The 22,332-nt window shown below is 35.7% G+C and overlaps 1 protein-coding gene across 1 annotated transcript in view; it reads right to left on the bottom strand.

Moving 5' to 3' along the window:
* Positions 1-22,332, bottom strand: part of SPAG16 (sperm associated antigen 16) — a 658,615-nt gene that overhangs the window by 171,279 nt on the left and 465,004 nt on the right. The window contains exon 15 of the mRNA XM_036318536.1: positions 20,670-20,796. Within this exon, the coding sequence (XP_036174429.1) occupies positions 20,670-20,796 (127 nt within the window). The remainder of the gene's footprint in view (positions 1-20,669; positions 20,797-22,332) is intronic.

Below are 22,332 nucleotides of genomic sequence, written 5' to 3'. Positions count from 1 at the left end.
TTGCGATGCCACCCCCAGTCACACTTGGGTAGGGCCAATTGGGGGGTTGGGGTGCCGCCCCCTGTCACACTCAAGGCAGGGTTGATGGGGAGGTTTCAGTGCCACCCCGTCACGCACAGAGCAGGGCTAATCAGGGGGTTGGGGTGCTGCCCCCTGTCATGCACAGAGTAGGGCCGATAGGGGAGTTGGGGCACTGCCCCCTGTCACACACAGAGCAGGGTGGATCACGGGGTTGGGGTGCCGCCCCCCAGTCACCCACAGAGCAGGGCCGATCAGTGGGTTGGGGCACTCTTCCCTGTCAGGCACAGAGCAGGGCCAATCAGGGGGTTGGGGGGCCTTCCCCTGTCACAAACAGAGCAGGGCAGATAGGGAGGTTGTGGCCCCGCCCCCTCACACACAGAGCCGCAGGGCAATCAGGGGGTTTGGGTGCTGCCCCCTGTCAAGTTGCTCCAGGGGCCAGGAGGCCTCGCAGCTCCGCTGATCCCAGTGCTGGGAGGCCTCACGGCTCCACTTAACACCAGGGCAGTGAGGCCTCATTGCTCTGCTGATCCCGGGGTGTGAGGCCTCGCGGCTCTGCTGATCCCGGTGCTGGGAGGCATATTACCCTTTTACTATATAGGATAGAGGCCTGGTGCATGGGTGGGGGCCGGCTCGTTTGCCCTGAAGTGTGTCATGGATCAGGGTGGGGGTCCTGCTTGGGTGCCTGGCCAGCCTGGATGAGGGGATGATGGCTGTTTGCAGCTGGTCACACCCCCTTCAGGTTGGGGGTCCCCACTGGGGTGCCTGGCCAGTCCAGGTGAGGGGCTGAGGGCTGTTTTCAGGCTGGCAGGTGACTGAAGCTCCCAACCTCTCCTTTTTTTCTTTTTCTTTTTTATTCTGGGATTTATTTACCTTCTATGGCTGTCACTGGAACTGAGAGCCAGCTTTAGCTCTGAGGCTCAGCTCCAGCTCAAGACCTTGGCTGCTGAAAGCAGGTATCTGGTTTATTTGGGTTCTATAATTGAAACACTGCTGCAACTCCAGCTTGGCAGGCTGGCTGAAAGCATGGGGATTGTTTAGCTTCTATAATTGCAACATTGTTTCTTAGAGTGCAAGCTCAGAGCCCAGCAGTGGCAGGTGGGGAACCTTGGCTTCCTCCATCACTGGAGCAAGCAAGCCTCCTGTTTGCTTCAGCTGCCTGGCTACCGGCCGCCATCTTGGTTGGCAGTTAATTTGCATATTGCCCTGATTAGCCAATAGGAAGCGTGTCGGAGGTATGGTAAATTAACATGTTTGTCTATTATTAGATAGGATGCTATGCAGTACATTTGGTTGCCTGAATGTTTCACTGTTCTTACTGAATTAACTGGTCATTTAGAAGGAGGATGAATGTTGACTTCTTAGTCAAAATTTGTTGGTAATTAAATTGGAAGGGCATTAAAATCTAAGCTAGTTAAAATTTATTTTGGAAGTACCTGAACTCTGAGTGCTATTCCTAGCAGTATAATAGGACTACATACCAACTCCAAATTCTAGGTAATTTTTATGGTCAACTGTTTTTTTATACTGAGATGTTGAAGCCATTGCTTGTTGACTCACTGTGGACAACTCTGGCCTCATATGAAAAGAGGATTGAAACAAAAACTCTCATTCTACTCTGGGCAAATCTCCTAAATAATATGAATATGCAGAAATGTCAAATCTGTTTTATTCTTCCCTCAATATGTGTATAAAACATAAAGAAGTGCAGGCTGCTGGGTAATTTCTTAATGTCCCCCTGCATTACTCACCAACTGTAGGCAATATAGGTACTTCAGTCTCTGGTGCTTTTATAATATGCATGCTCATATTTAATAAAGCTGACATTGCTTTAATATTTAAAAGGCTATGTGCTATAAAACAAACTTAGTTGTATACACACATGTGACATATCTATGAGATATTTGTTAGCAACATATCTTTAGGCATGGTTCATATGAATCAGCCTCATTAACTTACAGGCATTCAAAAGAATTACAGACTTAAAGATCACCTTAAAATTCACTTCTTGACTCAACTCTATTTACTGAAGAAAGTCCCTGATTTTATTTCTTGTTAGCTAGTTCTAGCTTAGGGATACAGCACACATCCAGATGTTCCTTCAACACAAGACTGCTGAACCAGGCTGTATTATTTTTTGTTCAACCACCTGTGTATTAGCATCTGTTTCCAATTTTATATGTGCAGTTTTCTTCAGTGATTACCATCACTTCCATTACTTTACAAACTACGTAATGTAGCAACCTCAAGACTCCTACATTCCAATTTCCTAGATTAGTGTATTATAAAAATATACCACCGTGTTTTCAGAAACCCAGAATCCTCTGTCTAAAGGAAGATAATTCAGTTAAACAAGAACTTTTTATTCCAAAAATATCCTAAGTAAATTTAATTATGTTAGATTTAATAACATTTTAAATAAGAATTCTGGGTAATGCAAATTAAAATGACCATTATAGGAAATTTAGAAAAGATAACCTGCTATATTTCTTCCCAGTTTCTTCTATATGTGTGCATATGCAAATATATATATATATATATATATATATATATATATATACATATTAAGGTATATATATATGAGATATATGTTCTTTATATATATATTATGATAGATATTTCACAAAGTTGGGATATACATACACATATCTATATCCTACGTTTATCACTTAAAATATATTTGAATACTTTACAACTAGAAAATTATTAAGTCATATTACATTTCTGTTTATAGGAAGAAGTTCATGGTTTTAATTAATTATTGTGAAACTTCATTATAATGATAATTTGACCCTAGTAGAAGTATTATCAATACCCAATAAAGCACAATATTAATATTTATTCATGCTTAAACACATCAACACAAACTGGAAAGCAAATGCAATTACTTTTTTTTAATAAAAGGTCTTTGGACTAAATCTTACTGTGTTTTCAATAATCTGGCTTTCTCAAATCCAAAAACTTCCATCTCTCTTTAAGGGAAGGCTAAGTGAGAAGTTCTGAAATGGAAGGATCAGTGTCCTCATGTGTTTGATTTTACCATTCTGATTATAAACCTTATAATGTAATTACTATATGTAAACTTAATTATTATATGCAAATGTCTCAGGCCAAAGATAGCTGTAGAATTCTTTCTGCTTTAACCTTATCTATTTCAGCATAAAATTAACTTCAACATAATGCCATAGACCTTTATTGGGCACCCACAGTAGGCCAATATGAGGCCAGTGGCAACGATGAGAAACAGAAAGGTGAACAAGCATGGCTGTCTCCAGGAATTCAATCCTGCAAGGGAGACGGCAGGTGAAACACAAATTAATGCTAATGCAGTTTGATAAATAATAGAGATCTGTTCAAAGTGCAATAAGAGCATAGATGAGAAAGGAATTTATTCTGCTCCAGGGAATGGAATTGAGTAGAAGTGAGAGAGTGATATTAGAAAAAGTGTTATTTGAATATAGAATTAGAGAACAAATCAGGATTTTCCACTAAGAAAAGAAGACAAATCTACAGAGCAAAGATGGAGACTCCTGAGGGTGCTACCGAAATGACTGGCAGAACAGAAGCTCCCACCGAGGGTTTTGAAGAAGGAAACTGCATGGTCAGGCCAGTCTAGTTAAAGACAATTCTAGGAGGAACATGTTGCAGCATTTCTCAAGCCAAATAGCACTGGGTGATAGTCCATATGTTATGAAAAAGAAGTAAAAAAATCAGGGTTTTTGAGCTTAAACAAATATAGGGTGTACATGACCAACAGAACCATAACTTCGTATTTCTTGGCAAGAAAGATGGTTTTCCTTTTTAATTAGTATAATACATATTGAGAGTTGTCATTAACAGAGTGGTATTACCAACATTATCCTTAAAATTAGACCTTAATTAATTTTCTAATAAATGTTCCATATTTATGAGCATTCCTGGAGTTAGGGTTTAGCACTAATTATAAATAAATAAGAAATATTGCAAAAATATAAATTAAAAATAACTTGGCGTAAAATTCCAGCCCCATATATCTGCTAATAATATCTAGAAAAACCACTGTAACTTCAAAGAAAAGTATATAGTGCAAGTTGATGGTCTAGTTTCATTTTTTTTGCATGTATCTGTCCAATTTTCCCAACACCATTTATTGAAGAGGCTGTCTTGAGTTCATTGTATGTTCTTGCCTCCTTTGTCAAATATTAATTGAGCATAGTGGTTTGGGTTGATTTCTGGGTTCTCTGTTCTGTTCCATTGATCTATATGTCTATTCTTGTGCCAGTACCAGGCAGTTTTGAGAACAGTGGCTTTGTAATACAGCTTGATATCTGGTATTGAGATCCCTTCTACTTTGTTCTTCTTTCTCAGGATTGCTGCGGCTATTTGGGGTCTTTTTTTTATTCCAGATGAATTTTTGGAGAGTTCGTTCTAGGTCTATGAAATATGCCATTGGTATTTTAATGGGAAGTGAATTGAATCTATAGATTGCTTTGGGTAGTATGGACATTTTAATGATGTTGGTTAAAAACTAAAAATAGAACTCCCATTTGACCCAGTGATCCCACTTCTAGGAATATATCGCAAGAAACTAGAAACACCAATCAGAAAGGATATATGCACCCCTATGTTCATAGCAGCACAATTTACCATAGCTAAGATTTGGGAACAGCCTAAGTGGCCATCAGCAGATGCGTGGATTAAAAAAAAACTGTGGTACATCTACACAATGGAATACTACGCTGTGGTAAAAAAAAAGAAAAAAAAAAAAAAAAGAAAAAGGAATTCTTACCATTTGCAACGGTATGGGTGGAACTGGAGAGCCTTATGCTAAGCGAAATAAGCCAATCAGAGAAAAATAAATATTACGTGATCTCACTCATTTATGGAATATAATGAACAACATAAGCTGATGAACTAAAACAGATCCAGAGACAGAGAAGCATAGATCAGACTGTCAAACCTCAGAGGGAAGGTAGGGGAGGGTGGGGTAAGAGGGAGAGATCAACCAAAAGACTTGTATGTATGTACATAAGCCTAACCAATGGACACGTTCACTAGGGGGGTGAGGGCATGAATGGGGGGGGGGCAACTGGGGAATAAGGACACATATGTAATACCTTAATCAATAAAGAGAGAAAAAAAAACAAAAAAAGAAAAGTATATATTGTTTAAAGAACTATTTAAAAACATATACACACACACACACACACACACACACACACATACACAGTAAATCCACTGAGTCTCTCTTGGGAGTGCAAGCAAGCCAGGAAGCTTTAAAAAAAATTGACCATTACTGCACTTCTATTGTTATATGAGATACTTGAAAGACTCAGAGGAAGATTGTCTTATTGAGCTCCCAAAGGAAGAGAATGTACAACTGTACATTCTTTAGAATCAAAGGCAAAGAAGAACCTTTTTGTTAGATTACTTTTTTAAAAATCCACACAATTATAGGGTTATTTCATTTTCTTTGTGTGTAGATGGAACAGGCATTTGCTAAAATAAGCCTTTCAAAGACAACTTCGTAGCCTACATGGAAAATGACAACTACAGGGTAGAATGAACTGACAAGCAGGGCATATTAAGATCTGTTTGGGGAACTTTTTCATTGTAATTTTTACAATTTTCCACAGGTCTATCCTGTAATTTTCCAACCTGTATTCATGTTTAAGGGATAACTGTCTATTGCAACTGGCCCTGGTAGTAGAAAAGGCTTATTTGTGCATCTGTGCAAAGGTAGATAAGGAGCAGGCTTTCTGTGTTTTCTTTCCTTCTCTTGCCGTCTGCTAGATGCTGACATCCAGAGTGACCTTTGAAACGGTGCTGAAAATGAAAGGGCCTTTGTCACCCCGGGCCATAGCTGACGGAGGAAAGCGCTCCTCACACTGGACTGAAGTGAGTGAGGAGTTAGCATTTTGGGATTGATTTAATACGTGCAGGTAACAAAAATTCAATTTTTTAACATTAATTATTTTTCACTTACAAGATGCAATATTTATTTATTGTTCTTAAGAATTTCAGTTAACACTTTATACACTGATATCAGTTACAGATCAATATTTTCAAACCTGATTCTTCCACTAGCTATTTGTGGACCCACTAAATCTATAAAACAAGATAAAATCTTTTACAACATAGGAGTAGAGTGAATGTACTGGTACACTTGACTAGTGCAAAGACCCAAAATTCTCCTGTAAAAGCCAGGCAAAATTGTTGAATTATATGCTCAAATTTAAACTTTAAATGAGTTTAATGGGTGCTTTTCAAAAAATAATCTGAAAAGCTCAGGAAAAAAATCCTAGTGACTGCTAATGGCTAGGGTTAATGGCTCTCAATAAACATTTTTTTTTGTAGTTATCAATCAAAAATATTTATTGAAATAACTATTATCTCTATCATTTACAAGGGGATTGCAAATAACTCAGCAAAATGTAACTAAACACAGAACACATTTTGAAAGTTAGAGAAAAGCACACTGAAAAAGGAGCACTTTAACATTCTAAGCACCTATAAACAATCTAGCTCAATATTAAGGAGTCAAAATTTGGTCTCCAAAGTTTTTACCATCATAGTTAAGGTCTAACATAACTAAGGCAGTGGCCCTAAGCAAAAGTGACTAGACTTATAGATTAGAATTTTCTTACTTTATCCTATTACCTTGAAAGTTGTATTGATCTTGGAAAAATCTCATTGACTCTAGTGTCAAGGGCTAAGGAGTCACAGAATATTGGGATCCCTTGTGGTGCTCTTGGAGATAAAGGCAGAATAGCAATTTTCTGACCTAGCAATCTTTTAGGAAATCCCACACCCATCCCTATTACTCTGTCTCAGTGCCCCATGGTGCATGCCCAGGATCTCTGATTAGGATATTAGGACTGGAATTGTGATGTAGAGATGCAGATGGCAGGAGTTTTTAATTTCTAACACTCTGAAGAAATGTATAAAATTATATCGCAGGTCCTTTGCTAGGTAGATTATCTCAAACGCACTGGCCAAAGAGGTACAGCAACATATCAAGTCATCAAGTTCATTGTTTCAAACCACAGTACGTAATCATAAGCTTATAGCATGCCACTTCTATTTCACACATCCAATTGACCTGCAATGAATCAATACTTGTGATATCCTGAAGACAGTCAGAATTGCATAAATAAAAGACTCATTTGATGATAACCTTGTTTCCTAAATCACAGGGTTTTTTTTTATTTTGTTTTATATATATTTTTATTTGATCTCAGATAGATAGAAACATCAATGATGAGAGAGAATCATTGATCGGTTGCCTCCTGTATGTCCCCTACTAGGGATCAAGCCTCCAACCTGGGCATGTGCCCTTGACTGGAATCGAACCTGGGACCCTTCAGTCTACAGGCTGATGCTTTATCCACTGAGCCAAACTGGGTAGGGCTAAATCACAGGTTTTTATTACCTTCTCTGAATAAAAGTAATATTTCTTTTAATGTACGTATAACAGAGCAAGGGAACACAAAGCATGTTTAGAAACATGCTAAACTGTTAAATTTAAAAGGATGCTTTCAGAAAGGGAAGGATACACTGACCTTCAAAAGGTTTCAGTGTCTAAGTGATTGCTTGAAAGAGCAAGCTAATCAGTGGATGAAGCTCCTGTATTGAAGCCAGACATGGGATAGAACTGCAGCACTGGAATTAAATATATATGTAAATATATATTTGTCGTATTCTTATGTACATGTGTCCCTCTCCCACAGAAGACCGCTTTTTAGTGACAGAAAGTCATTTGAATTGATGTTTTTGCTAATTGAACCTCTCTGAAAGAACAACATAATGCATGTGAAATCACCTGGCACAAAATCTATTATTTATATGGCTTTATCTGAATTCCAGCAAAATGTAACATTTGTAAATCAAAAGAAGACATCTTTGATTGAATTCACGCAGGCAAGATAGGTCACTGTCCAGTAAAGTCCTATTGTGTATGCGGACTTCCAAATAGTTCATTTGTATATGTGTATATTTTTCATTGCATTGCTGGCAGAAATCATGCCTTTCCCCCCTTTTTATCCCCAAGATAATTAACTTGTTCATCACCAAGTTGGCTGGGTTAATAACAATACAATCCAGTTTATAACCCCTGTAAGGATATTTTCTAGGCAAATGATACCAAATTTAACTTTGCAGGTTCAGACAAAATGAACAAGTCAGCGTAATGAGGCTCCCGACCATCTTACAGAACTTTCTAATATTGCATATATGTCTCCGAGAAGAGAATACTTAATACCATACTATCGGCTAGACAAAAGCAGTTTGTATTCAATAGCTGTCCATTTTCTTATACCCTGGGGAAGGCAGCATTTCTCTCCAAAAGATGAAGAGAATATCAATGGGGCTAATCTCTTCAAAGTGCTCAGAGCTCAAAGCGATTGCCTGCAGTCGTAGAGTCCCCACCCTCATTATCTCTAAAAAAGAAAAATGACCAAAATGCAAAATACTGCCTGCCTTTGAGACACAAGTTCTCAAAAGAAAGTTAAAATAAACATTTGCCAACTCACTTCTAAGCTCAACAATTTATAATTTATTTCCTTAGACTAAAAATGTGTATATTTATATCTAATACATGGTATATATTATATACTATAAATTATCATAGATATCATATATATATACTATAAATTATCATAGATATCATATATATATATATATACACACACACACACACACACACATGTATATATACACACACACACACACACACACACGGCCACACTCCTAATGTATAAAATTGTGTTTTAGGGTAGTGATAGAAAATGAATTTCCTATTGTGGGTTGTCCTCATAATAAAGTTCTAAAGTAACTGCTTTAGTTCAAAAAAATTTTTTTTGATGCTTTGGTTTTCTCTTTCCTATCCAAAGCAATGTTCCTCTAGTCTCCTATAAAACAATTTCCTGAGTGGATTCTCTCTTACTCCTGAGTTCTTATATGTTGTTCTAGTAGTTAGACCTTCCCTGAATGCCCAGTTCCTTTTTCTTTCTCCTCGCCTGCCTTCTCTTCTACATTCCTTCCCTCACCAAACACAGGCATACACGTACCCATGGGGAAGCTGACATCACTGCAGGATATAAAAGTGATCCTTCCCCTCTCTAGGTTCTCAATTCTGGCCCAAAGGACATGAGCGCAGTCCACTAGGAGACTTCCAGAGGCAGTTGCCCCTCTTCTGAGAGCCACAGGAAAATAATCTCATCCCTTCCCCAGATCTTGTCTTCTTGCATTATGATCTGTGGAGAAGCCAGGGCCACCTCGGTGCCAACACTAAGGATGGAAGGACAGGGGGAAAGAAAGAGCTTGACTCCTTGAAAACATCTTAGATTTGCTGAACCCACCAAATCCAAAGCTGGCCCAACCTGTGAACTTTCTCTTATGAGAATTTAAAAGTTCCTTATTGTCAGTCCAAGTTGGGGTTCCTGACACTTGTAGCAAAAAGCATCTTAACCAATCCATTAATCAATAAACAAGAATAATCAAGAACTCTTGTAAAAAGAATATTAATTAAATGGAACTTAATTTACCTGGCATTAAAACATATGACAAAGAAACACACTTTCTATAGCATAGAACTGGCAAATTAATTGAAAGAAAAACCAATGAAGTACATAATCTACTAACAAATCTTAGACCATATGTAAAGTTTATTATATACATATTACATGGTATAGAGTAAAGGGTGTATCAGTATCATATTTTATATGAATGCTGCAGAAAATACGCTTGAGATTGCATTTTTCACAGATTAGATCCCATTCATCAGCAAATTATGCTGACTGCCTTCAAATATATGATGGCATTTTAACAGTTTCTCAGTTGTCACCTATGTCCACTGGAATAAAAAGGGTGGAGAGGGGCAATTGAAGCATTTGTCTTTGGGGATAAGTATTTAATCACCATTTAAAATTGGTGAAATTATGGTGTAATAAAAAGCAGGCCTTCTTCAGGATGGTTTTATTACATTTTTAAATTCTCTTCAGATAGTGTACCCCACATAAGGGTCTCTGAAAGCCTACTCTAGGGATGTCGCTTCCGTAGTCCAAGCTCTTTAATTCTGGGTCGTAGCATGGACAGTCTCACTATTCTCTCTGCTTCCATTCTTGCCCTGGATATAGTGGGTGGGGGAGGGGGGTTCTACATAGTTGTCAACTTATTTTTTATTTGCTGGCTTAGTCTGATATAAATTATGCTCTGATGGCATATAGAGCATATTGCATGCAGAACAGTTTAATTTACAGTTTTCTCAGTTATTACCTTCAGACTCATGTCTATTGCTTCAATTTCATTTGTCAATAAAGTTTTATCTAATTTAAATCACTAAGCCCCAGAATTTAGATCAGTACCTGGAAGACAGCATCTTATACTAAATACATGTCAACCGAATTAACAAAATTTCCACCATTAGACCAATAAAAATACAAAAGAGAGAATGAAAAAATTCTTGGATAGAAGGCATGGCATGAAATACTTATCTATTATTCAGAGGTGTTTGTCCAACTAATCATTTAAAACATTTACAGAGTATTGATTTTCATAATACAAATACCACACTATTTCTTTCAAGGTTTGGGGGGTGGGGTAGGGGAGTGCCTAGTAAGGGATGCTGTATGAAGATGATTTTAAACTATTTTTATTTATACTCTTCTTACATTACAAGTGTGAAAAGATACTTCTGAGCTCAAGCATCCTGAGTAAATCATATTCGAATATTGCTTGAAATTTAATTTTAGATAAGCATAACTGCAAGTTATCACAAGTGCCCACTGTGCAGGCTTCGTCTTCCACAGTGCCATGCTATTTGCACGTCTGTTGAACTACAATTTCCCTTAAAGGATTATCCTATTTAAAAGTATCAGCTTGGCAGATTAAGGATGATTATCTATTTAATTCTGTATATACAGTCTATTAAAAAGAAGACAAATGCTTGGGCTACTTGACTTTGGGCTCTGAAGTATGTGTGGACTGCAAATTTTAACCATATTAATTTTAAATCTAATAAACTATTATGTGCTATTAAGTTAAAATAATACATTCTTCTTAATACAATAATTTTATGTACCTTAGAAAAACTCAAAGGTCTAATTATGTCTTATTTCTTTATACAAATACATTTTCTAGAATACTATAGGCATAAAATGTCATTGTCATATTTCAAAGTGAGCTATGCTAACATGTACATGTAATTTTTATTATATCTGCAAACATATGGGCATAGCTAATTATATGCATTCAAATATTTTATTGTGTAGGTAATATGAAGATATAGCTAGTTATGAAATTTATTTTTCACACTTGGTATAGAGATACAAATCTTTTTAAAGTGTTGAAAAATGATTTGGCATTTGTAAATTATTATATGCATATAACTACTGTAAATATATTTAAAAGTCTTCATTACATTAATACTACATAAAATAAATCTTCATCAAATATTATGGCATTCATTTAGAATTTGTTATTATTTGGGCATTTTCTAGATTGAAATTGTTTGTATATAATTATGAATATAGACTTTGTAATGGACTTCCAAGGAAATATTTTATCTGCATGTGAAAATATTTTTAAGCACCTTTTGTCATCTATGCCTACAATGTTACAAATATGTAGTACAGCTACATTAGAGAGCTAAGCAACAATGAAAACTACACTTGAAAAAATACTACACAAAATTGAGGAATTGATAGCATAATTGTGACTTTTTTTGTAGAATCCAGGTAATTGCAGCTGCAGTAGTTGATTGAATCTGCACAAGGCTATAATTTGGAAGATTAATAAGTTATTTCCTGCTATGATTTAACCAGAATGGGTCAGATTCTTACTATCTCATATAGCCCTTATAAGAAGAGTTTGATTGAGTCATTGATTTACTAAAATGAAGGAGTTTATGCCTTTTTTTTTTTTTTTGTCAAGACTCCTGTTGAAACAGGAACTGAATGTATTGCTAGTGTTGCAAGAATAAAAACTGGTATTTGCCCAGTGGCTCAGTGGTTGAGCATCAACCAATGAACCTGGAGGTCATGGTTTGATTCCAGTTCAGGGCACATGCCTGGGTTGCAGGTTCGATCCCCAGTCTAGGGAATGCAGAATGCAGCTGATCAATGATTCTCTCTCAGCACTGATGTTTCTATCTCCCTTTCCTTCTCTCTTCCTCTCTGAAATCAATAAAATATATTTAAAAAATTGGTATTGTTGAGCAATACAGATGTCATTTATATTTGAGACTCAATTTTTTAAATGTCTTTTCATTTTGTTGACAGTTTGCTGTGCAAAAATTTAGTTTGATGTAGTCCCATTTGTTTACTTTTTCTTTTGTTACCTTACCCTAGAAGATAAATTAGAAAAAAAATATTGTTACAAGAAATGTTCCAGATTTTACTGTCTATGTTTTCTTCTAAGATTTCTATGGTTTTAGGTCTTACATTTAAATCTTTAATTCTCTTTCTTCTTCTTTTATTGATTTTGGAGAGGAAGGGAGAGGGTGAGAGAGAGAGAAACATCAGTGATGAAAGAGAATCCTTTATTGGCTGCCTCCTGCACTCCCCAGACTGTGGATCAAACCTGAAACTCGGGCATGTGCCCTGACCGGAAATCAGATCATGACCTCAAATCAGATCATGACCTCCTGGTTCATAGGTTGACACTCAATCCCTGAGCCATGCCAGCCAGGCCATGCCTCTCCTTTTAGAGATGATAGAGTTGAGGTCCACAGAGATTAAGTGTCCTGCTCAATTTCATGTTACAAATCATAAATGAACAACAATATTTATTCTTTAGAGCCTCACTTTGTGATTGATGTCCTTTGCTGACTCATAAAATGTGAAAAATTTGTAGATGTTTCTACAAATTCAATCCAGACTCAGAAAAGATATTTGTGAATATTGGGGATATTAAATAATTATTTTTAAAACTGTAAAGGCAATTCCAAAAGGGAGGCTTTGTAGTTCGTGCAATGATTTCATTAGTTTAAGTATATAACCTTTCTTTTGTAAATTTATCTTTATTGTTGAAAGTATTAGAGATGTCCACTCCCCCCCCCCCCCCATTAACACATTCTAGCCCACACCCGCACCCTGTTCCAGGCCTTCACCACACTATCTGAAAGAAACAGGCTTTGTAACATGTATACATTTTACTCGTTTTAAAAGTCAGTAACTTATTTATAGTAATCTGTCATAATTTATGCAATCCAAATACATTTCAGTTCTCAGAATTGATGATCCATTGCTAGGATAATAGTCTAAATACTTAACAACTGATATTGCATTGTCAACAACCATTCAGAGTGAACAGTAAACAATCAAAACTGGTTTACAGTCATAATACTTTATACAACTGTGAATAGTATCCCTGAATTAATATATCTTTGGTTGATATGCCTTTAAAGTTTTCAAGGTGTCCCTACTATCAGTATAATATAATTTTTCAAACTTGCCATCAGGTAAATAAAATTGCCTCTAACACAGGGCTTAGCATGACAAAACCAAATTTACTAGTAAAAATATAGCTATTTTTTTGTTTGTTTGTTTTTAAAGATAAGGTATAAAACAATCCCTGTACATCTCTGTAATTTTTCCTTTTGCAATTTTCTAGAGCTAAAGATTAAATGAAATGCAACTCAGGCTTGCAAAGACTACAAATGTGTGTGTTCATTAATATACATGTGTAACTAAAGCTCTCAAAACTCTTTAGAATGGAAGAAATGGAACAAAACTCATAGTTCTGTGAGGATAAAAGGGAAAGCACCTTGCCCAGCTTCTAGAGTATGATTTACTTCATTCCAGGTAGTAGTCATAGACTGGGGTCTACAAGGGAGATCAGATCCATAACCTGATTTCCTTTAGTTTTCCAGTTCCTTTCAACAGGGGCGGAGAGGCCCATATTCTACTCGAGGACAAAACGATTTTGCATACACAAGAGAGCCACTCAAAGGAGGGAGAAATAATGGGACTATAAATAATTGAGCAGGGTCATCTGGTCACCTTTCCCCTTACATTTTAGCCTCTCTCCTTGTGTCTTTCTTTCTCAGGAAATTGATGTGGTAGAAAGGACTTGCTTTTAGGAGGAGAAACTTAGATTAACTCTGCCATATGCCTTAGATGATAAAAGACGTTAGCTTGCTTCCTTTTATTATTTCAGTTTCTAATCAGGCTGGGACTTAAAATAAATGGCAGAAATAAGGGCCCTGCAGGTGCTCCCATAATTCATACTGAGGTGTAGGGTTGGAGTCTCAAATCCCATTAGGAACACACAAGCATTTAGAATAACCCCTTGTGCATAAGACACATCACAAATCTGGCAGATAATAGTAGTGATATTCTCTTTTCCTTTCTTCTTCCAGAGACAACAAATTGATAACTAGTGACAGGATTCTGTGTCTTTAGTCAGCACTGAGTCAAACACTGTCAAGTGGTCATTAATGGGATTATTTCAATATTCACAGAAAATGGATCACTTCTAATAGACCATAAATCAATATGAAACTGAATACTATTAGTAAAATGAGAGGCAGAATAACATGTTTAAATTCTGGTCTCTGGACTTAGTCGGCTTTGGACTCTGACATCACATTTGATCAGCCAGGTGTCACTGTGCTTGCTGTTGACTTTTTGTCCCAGTTTCCTCCTCTGTGTAAAGGGGGATAACTAACAATCTCACTGAGCTGGAGGGAAGATTAAATGGGTTTTTACATGATCCAATTAGATAGCTCCTTGGACATTAGTGAAGGGGACTCGGCCCAGAGCGTGGGCTGTGGTTGCCTCACTACTGAGGTAATACTCCACTTCTGCAATTTTTTTCCTGTAGAGTCAGATGTTAAGTATTTTAGGCTTCACAGGCCATATGGTCTCTGCTGTAAATACCCAGTTCTGCTGCTGTGGTGTGAAACCAGGCTTAGACAATATGCAAATGAGTGGGAGTGGCTGTGTTCCATTAAAATTCTACCTGAACACAGGTCAAGCTGGCCCATGGGCTAGAGCTTGGCAATTTTTTCTCTACCTACTGTCCTTTTGAATGGCAAGATGTTTTTCACTCTGGTTGGTAGGGATAAAAACCATTCCTAGGCTTGTGTGAACTCTGGGGAAGTTTCCTTTTAATTCCAGACAGATTTTTCCCTGGCCTTATCTTAGCAGATACTGATTTCTATTCAGCTAAAGACTGGAGCAGACCTTCTGCAAATTTCCAGATCTCTCTCTCTCTCTCCTGCTGCTCTCTCATGTTCTGTCCTCTGCCCTGCGAACTCTATCTAGCTCCCTGGCTGCCCTGGGCTGCCCCCTCTGTCACCTCAACTCTGGAAGACTGCATGGGTTCTCTGTGGTCTCATCCATCCTGAGCTGTGACCTAGAATCTCTCCAAGTAGTATTCTAGGGCTGTCGGTAGGGCTCCTCTCACTGACTTCCCCTCTCTCAAGTATCACTGTTTTTCATTGCCCATATTTAATGTCTGAAAAAAAACCCATTTCATATATTTAATCTGATTTTCCTTTTTAGTTGTTTCAGGTAGTAGGGTAAATCTGGTCCCTGTTATTTTATCTTGGAAGTAGAAATCCTATAAGGTTTTTATTATTCCACATTCAAGGAACTGAGGCTCAGAAATGTTGAAATTTTACCAGGTCCATTCAGCTAATAAGTATTAGAGAGAAAATTCAAAACCAGGGGGTGGGGGTGGAGGCAATGGGGCGATAAGGACACATATGTAATACCTTAATCAAAAAATAAAAAAATAAAGAATTCAAAACCAGGACTTCTCTAATTTCTAAATGAGTACTTTCCCAATTAAGATGCACTGTGTCCATCAGAAAGAATTTGCCATGTGCTTTTTAAACACACAAGGATGAACAATAGCCTTTACTAACAAACACAAAATAATAAATTCATTTTGAACCAACAATTTTGGGAGTATGTTACTATATTTTGAAAATTCATGGAGGGGGCATATGCTTTTCATATTTTCCAATGGGGTCACCCATCCCCCCATTTTACAATTTTTATTGTGGTTTTGCTTGTAGAGAATATTTAGGTTTTTCTCAAGTAGTAGGAAACTTTGCCCCTTTTGATGGTCTGATACTAATAAGCTTTCCACTGAAAGTCCTCATCTGGCTCAAACTTTAGCTCCTGCATTGTCTAGGGATGTGACTTTGCAAACGTGCCGAAATTATCTTTGACAGAGGAGACAAATGCATGAGTTGCTAAACTACATAAACATGAGGCAGTGAGAAATGTAGAAGTGTAAGTATAAATTCTCACAGTTCATTTTTATTACTTCACACACACAATTCCATTTAACATTTTCTGAAATTGTAATAAATCGTTGAATGATAAAACATATGGCATTTGAGTATGCCAAGTGAGAGATATTGTTTAGATAGTGAGTATTTGCAGAAATGTGTAGCATTATATTACCAGGAGGCTCTCTGTTGAATGAGAAAGGAACACTTATCCTTTTACAAATATACAAGTTATAAATATATACTAATATATGTATATATCTGTAAACACTGATAATCTGTTTGTCACAAGCAATGTATTTGCAAATATAACATTATGTAAATAATGCTATGCCATATGCAACTCCGCTTTAAAATGTGTGAGAAGCAGATTTTTTATAGTAACAGAAAAGCTAAACTCTAGACAGTGATTCATATGTCTTTAAACCTTTTGATTTTAATATATTGTATGTGTACTGCTATATACAACCTTACCTCTTAGTTAACCATTTAAATTATTTTTACCATTACATGAACATGAGGTTTGACCCTTGTTTTTAATATCTATTCATTAGTGTTTTATAGTTTCATTAGAAACTTCCTATACTCTCACACAACCTTAGGCATCTTATTTGTACAACAAAATATACACACATTTTTCTCATCCATGAAATGACTGGAATGACTTTCTAAGATCCCTCCCTAGCTAGCAATAACATGGAAGGTGATTGTACTAGGATTTCCACATTATAGGCTATACATTATCCCTTTGAAACACATCAGAACACTATAAAAAATGATCTCCTCCATGGAGAATCTTAGTTCAGAGAGATTAAATAATTTGCTTATCGTCTAAGAGATGCTGAAGACCTAAGGCTTGGAATTATAATATATATTCTTTTACTATATCACTGGTTTTCAAATATTTTTATCAAAGATACATTTTAAAAATGATACACTATGAGAAATAACAAATAATGTCCTAGATGTATATAACAGCACAATTTAACTGTCAGAATTTCAAACTGGAAACACAAGTTGACACAACTAATGTGAGCCCTCAATAAATGTTAACTATTCTCAACAGTGTCAATTATTCCTGCATTTATAAAAAATTGTGAATAAAAGTATGTCAAATAGAAGTGCATTTTGAGCTTATTAAATTAGATATGATTTTATCCTCATAGTCCAAATATTTTTGATATAATTTTGTTGTACTATCTTCCAAATAATCTTTTCCTGAATAAATGCAGATTAGAAGAGATTTATGTGCCCCTATCCTTATTCTGATTTTGTTCTGCTCTTGACTTGTACTTCTTTACTTCCTTAATATGAACATAATTTCTGGTGTTTGACTGTGATTTTCAGGTCTCTGTTCAAGCCCTCATTAGACCTTGCATCTGCTCTCCTTTGTTCCTTCAACCTTTGATATATTTCAACCTCTTAAAATCTCTTCCATTTAAGTATCTATGACAGAAGCACAAATTTCTCATTATTAAATGAGAAAAAGGCTCAAGGCATTAATTTTTCAAACAGAATTAATGTTAATTATACTATGTTTCTTAAAGAAATGGTCAAAGGGTTGGGAAGGTCAAGTTGAAATTACATGCCCTCAAGTTTTCAATGTTTTGATTATGTAGCCCTGCACTTATGTTCCCAGTAACCAAGGCATGGAAACAACCAAAGTATACTTCAGTAGATGATTGGATAAAAAAAGATGTGATACATAATATATATGATGAAATACTACTCAGCCATAAGAAAAGATGAAATACTGCCATTTGTGATAACGTGGATGAACCTGGACAATATTACATTAAGTACAATAAGTAAGTCAGAAAAAAGCCAATAAACATGATTTCACTCATTTGTGGGATACAAAACTGAAACTCATAGACACAGACAACAGAGGGAGAGGGGTAGAGGGGAAGTAAAGTGTAAACAGAGCCAAATATGTGGCGATGGAAGATGATTTTACTTTATGTGGTGGGCACACAATGCAACATACACATCATGTATCATAGATTTGTACACTTAAAACCTACATAATAGGTTTAACTACTGTTACCCCAAGAAATTTAATTTAAAAGATAAATTCATGTCCTCAAACTGATGAAGTGGTTTCATTAACAGGGTCCCTGGTTTAAACTCTTTGACTTTTAAGTTCCTTATTGTTCTGCCCATGATCCTCATACTTTAATATTAGTGAATTACCAAGAATATAACAGTCATGGAGAGAAAAAATAGGTTTGTTTTTCTAAAGACTTTAAGATGATATTGTTGTATGATAATAAGATTGGTATTATATTTATTTAAAATCAGGTTTGCCTGACTAAGTATAGAGAAGAAATTTCAGGCTATATGACAAAGACAGTAAAAAGCAAGTGGCAACATTTTAAATTATGACAGTAAAATATATATCTATTATTAGTTGCACAGCATTTCAAAACATCTTTAAGTTATATTATTATAAAGTATAATTAAAAGTTTTGAAATTTCAGGGTTCAAAATTCAAGAACATAAATACTTAGATGCTAGCTCAAATAATACAAAGGTATTTAAGGATGTGAAATGTTTGTGAAAACCAAATTAAAACTCCTTTAGCACTATGATGTCAAGGTAAAATTTGTCTATTGAAACTATAAATTTAAATCAATAGGCTGCCACACTGTAAAATTAAATTCTCATAGTTGGGGATCTTTTATTATTCTGTGCAGAATTTTAAAAAATATGCTTGAATTCTAGTGGACCATAATTGTCTTAATGTCTAAAACATTTTTAAAGAAGCCATTCTTATTAGCATGGTTCATTTACTAATCTGTAACAGGAACACAACTTAAAGGTTTTTAAGAAGGCAAACTTACTGTATTCTAAATCTCAGCTGTGTGATGGGAATATCATGAAACCAGTGTTACAAAACACACAATTGTCATATGTCTCTATAATTACTAAAAACTTTCTGAACTACAAAATTAATATGGACTATTTTTAAATGAAACATTATATATATTTCTTCATCTAAAATAGTTATCTCTGGCGAGGATGCGGAGAAAAGGGAACCCTCGTGCACTGCCGGTGGGAATGCAGACTGGTGCAGCCACTGTGGAGAACAGTATGGAGTTTCCTCAAAAACTAAAAATGGAACTCCCATTTGACCCAGTGATCCCACTTCTAGGAATATATCCCAAGAAACTAGAAATACCAATCAGAAAGAATATATGTTCATAGCAGCACAATTCACCATAGCTAAGGTTTGGAAACAACCTAAGTGCCCATCAGTAGATGAATGGACTAGAAAACTGTGGTACATTTACACAATGGAATCTACACTGCATTATAAAAGGAGTTCTTACCATTTGCAACAGCATGGATAGAACTGAAGAGGATTATGCTAAGTGAAATAAGCCAGTCAGAGAAAGATAAATATCACATGATCTCATTTATGGAATATAATAAACATAAACTGATGAACATAAACAGATCCAGAGACAGAGAAACATCGATCATACCATCAAACCTTAGAGGGAAGGCAGGGGAGGGTGGGGGTAAGGGGGAGAGATCAACCAAAGGACTTGTATGAATGCATATAAGCCTAACCAATGGACACAGACAACAGGGGGTGAAGGCATGAGTGGGGGGAATGGGGGGCAATGGGGGAGATAAGGACACATGTGTAATACCTTAATCAATAAAGAAATTAAAAAATAAAATAAAATAGTTATCACTATAACTTGGTCTACCTACCACAAATTACTATCAAAGATTTTAAAAATTCTCAAAATTTAAAAACATTTAAAACACGTATCACACTAGCAAAGAAAAGTTATATTATCCAGCAATATATATACATTTTTACTTAGAACAGGCTATAATTAAAAATAAAGATGTAACTGCAATTTTAACCTTCTAAACAGACGACTGGAATTATTGTATGGTTCATATCAGTTGTCATACTATTTATCATTAACAAGGATAAGCACAATCAAATAATTACACAGAGCATATAATTGCAACAATAAGATGAATATACATATATTACAAATAAACTGTAAAATCTAAAGAATCTGGGGTAATTTGGCAAATTTAAATTAGCCCATGAAAATATTTCCATTCTATCTTGCCAACCTTTTGTTCTTTACTCTCAGTCATTTTGCTTTCAGAGAAAGCAATGTACTTACCTTGGATGGCGACTTTAAGGGATGTAGGCTCCAAGGTTTTACGTGGTGCTGCCAGGAACTTGTGTTATATACATTTACACACATTTACCTCCTCTATTTTTCCTCCTTCTTATATAAGATAAATATGTTTTCATAATATGACATATGATACAAAATGTAATGAGATACAATCTAATATATTCTAAGATAACAGTAAGAACAGAAACGCACACAGGAGGAAACAAAGGGGAAACAGTGGTTAGACTGGGCACAAGTACCAAACAAAATCCTACCTGATGAATCGAAGTTCACCTCATTGCCAGGACTTGGACCTACATCAATGGACACAATTGGTAAGAGTTTCCGAAAGTCCCATAGTTTTGTGACCCCACAGGAATCGCAGGATGCTATCATGTGACCCTTTAAAGAATATTAAAAAAAGAAGTGCATTTACATATAAATATACATATGTAGTAACTCACACACACAAGAGATAAGTGTTATAGTTTTATTAAATCCACAAGAATGCTTTGCTCTAAACTAAAAGTTACTCATTATACCTTTGTCTGAAACATAATGTTGCTATAAAATAGTAATTTAAGCACTATACAAAATTACATAATACATTTTGGAATATTATTTTATAGGAAATCATTTATTTTGGCTGATTTAATTATATCAGAAGATATAGTAAAACAAAAATACACACACCCATATATAGTTCATATACATGTACACATATCATGTTGGCTGGGGTTAAAAAGTAGATTTACAGTTATTTATATGGAAAATAATATAATTATTAATAAATAATAACACAAGAATAAACTCTGTGTTTCATGTACTCACAATTGTAAAACTACTTTTGCCATGCCCTGTGTCATATATGTGATCTACACATAAAAACTATATACATGAAAACATTGCACTAAAAGGGGGGCATTTTACTTTATACGCTGTAATTAGCACTAATACTTTATATCTCAAGTGGAGTGAAAAAACAGAGATAGTAAAACAAATGCAACAAAAGAAGAGTTTTTAATCACTGAAGGCAGAATCACTAGGGCCAGGTGCAACTGATGGCAAGGAAACAGTTTCTGCTGTGGTCATTTAAACAAAATTACTAGACATATGTGGGTTTTTTGTGTTATATGTATTAGGATAAGGATGAAGGTAATTGGATAAAGGAGATGAAAAACAAAAGGAAGGGTGAATGCATTCAATTGTTATGGAAACAGGAACGGGTATTTTCCCAATATAGAAGCACCAGCATGGATGCACTAGGTCCAAGCTTAAGGTTATTCACTCCTCATTGCAGGCCTCTCAGATGTTTATTGAGCATCTACTTTCTGTCAGGGACCAGGATATAGTGATGAGTAAGAGGGGTTTCCGTTCTCCAGCAATTCATAATATATGCTCACTCTCATCATTCTGCCATTTAAATTCTCTCTACTCGGCAATTAAATATGAGTATTGGCCACATCAGACCTATAAATAATGTTTATGATGCCATTATACTGTTTGCCATTCAATATACAGTATCTCTTTCAGCTTTAGCTTACTTTTTTAACGTTAACTAAAAAGTGTACTCATTTTCTTCCAAAATATTCTAAAATGTTAAATAATGTGATTATTGTACAGTTCTCCTTCTTACCATTTTTAATTAGCTCACATAATTTTTTTTCTCATTTACTCCTTGATTTCTATTCTTTTTCTCAAAAATGTGCTTATGTTACATTCCAAGTGGACTCTGCTTTTCCCTAAACATATCAGAAATGCAACAAATGCCATTAGTTTTAAAATTCTATGACTGTAATCACAAGTGAAGCAATACAGCAACCTTGTCCCCAATTTCATAAAGGGGATGTTTAATCTTTTTATAACTTAAAAGGAACATGGAGAACTTGGAATGTTTTCAGATATGTAAACATGTATTGTAAGAATTGTGAAGAATCA

This window comes from Myotis myotis, unplaced genomic scaffold, assembly GCF_014108235.1.
Source record: "Myotis myotis isolate mMyoMyo1 unplaced genomic scaffold, mMyoMyo1.p scaffold_m19_p_8, whole genome shotgun sequence".
Taxonomy (NCBI): Eukaryota; Metazoa; Chordata; class Mammalia; order Chiroptera; family Vespertilionidae; genus Myotis; species Myotis myotis.
The sequence above is the reverse complement of the archived record's forward strand: the minus strand, read 5'-3'. Positions and strand labels throughout refer to the sequence as shown.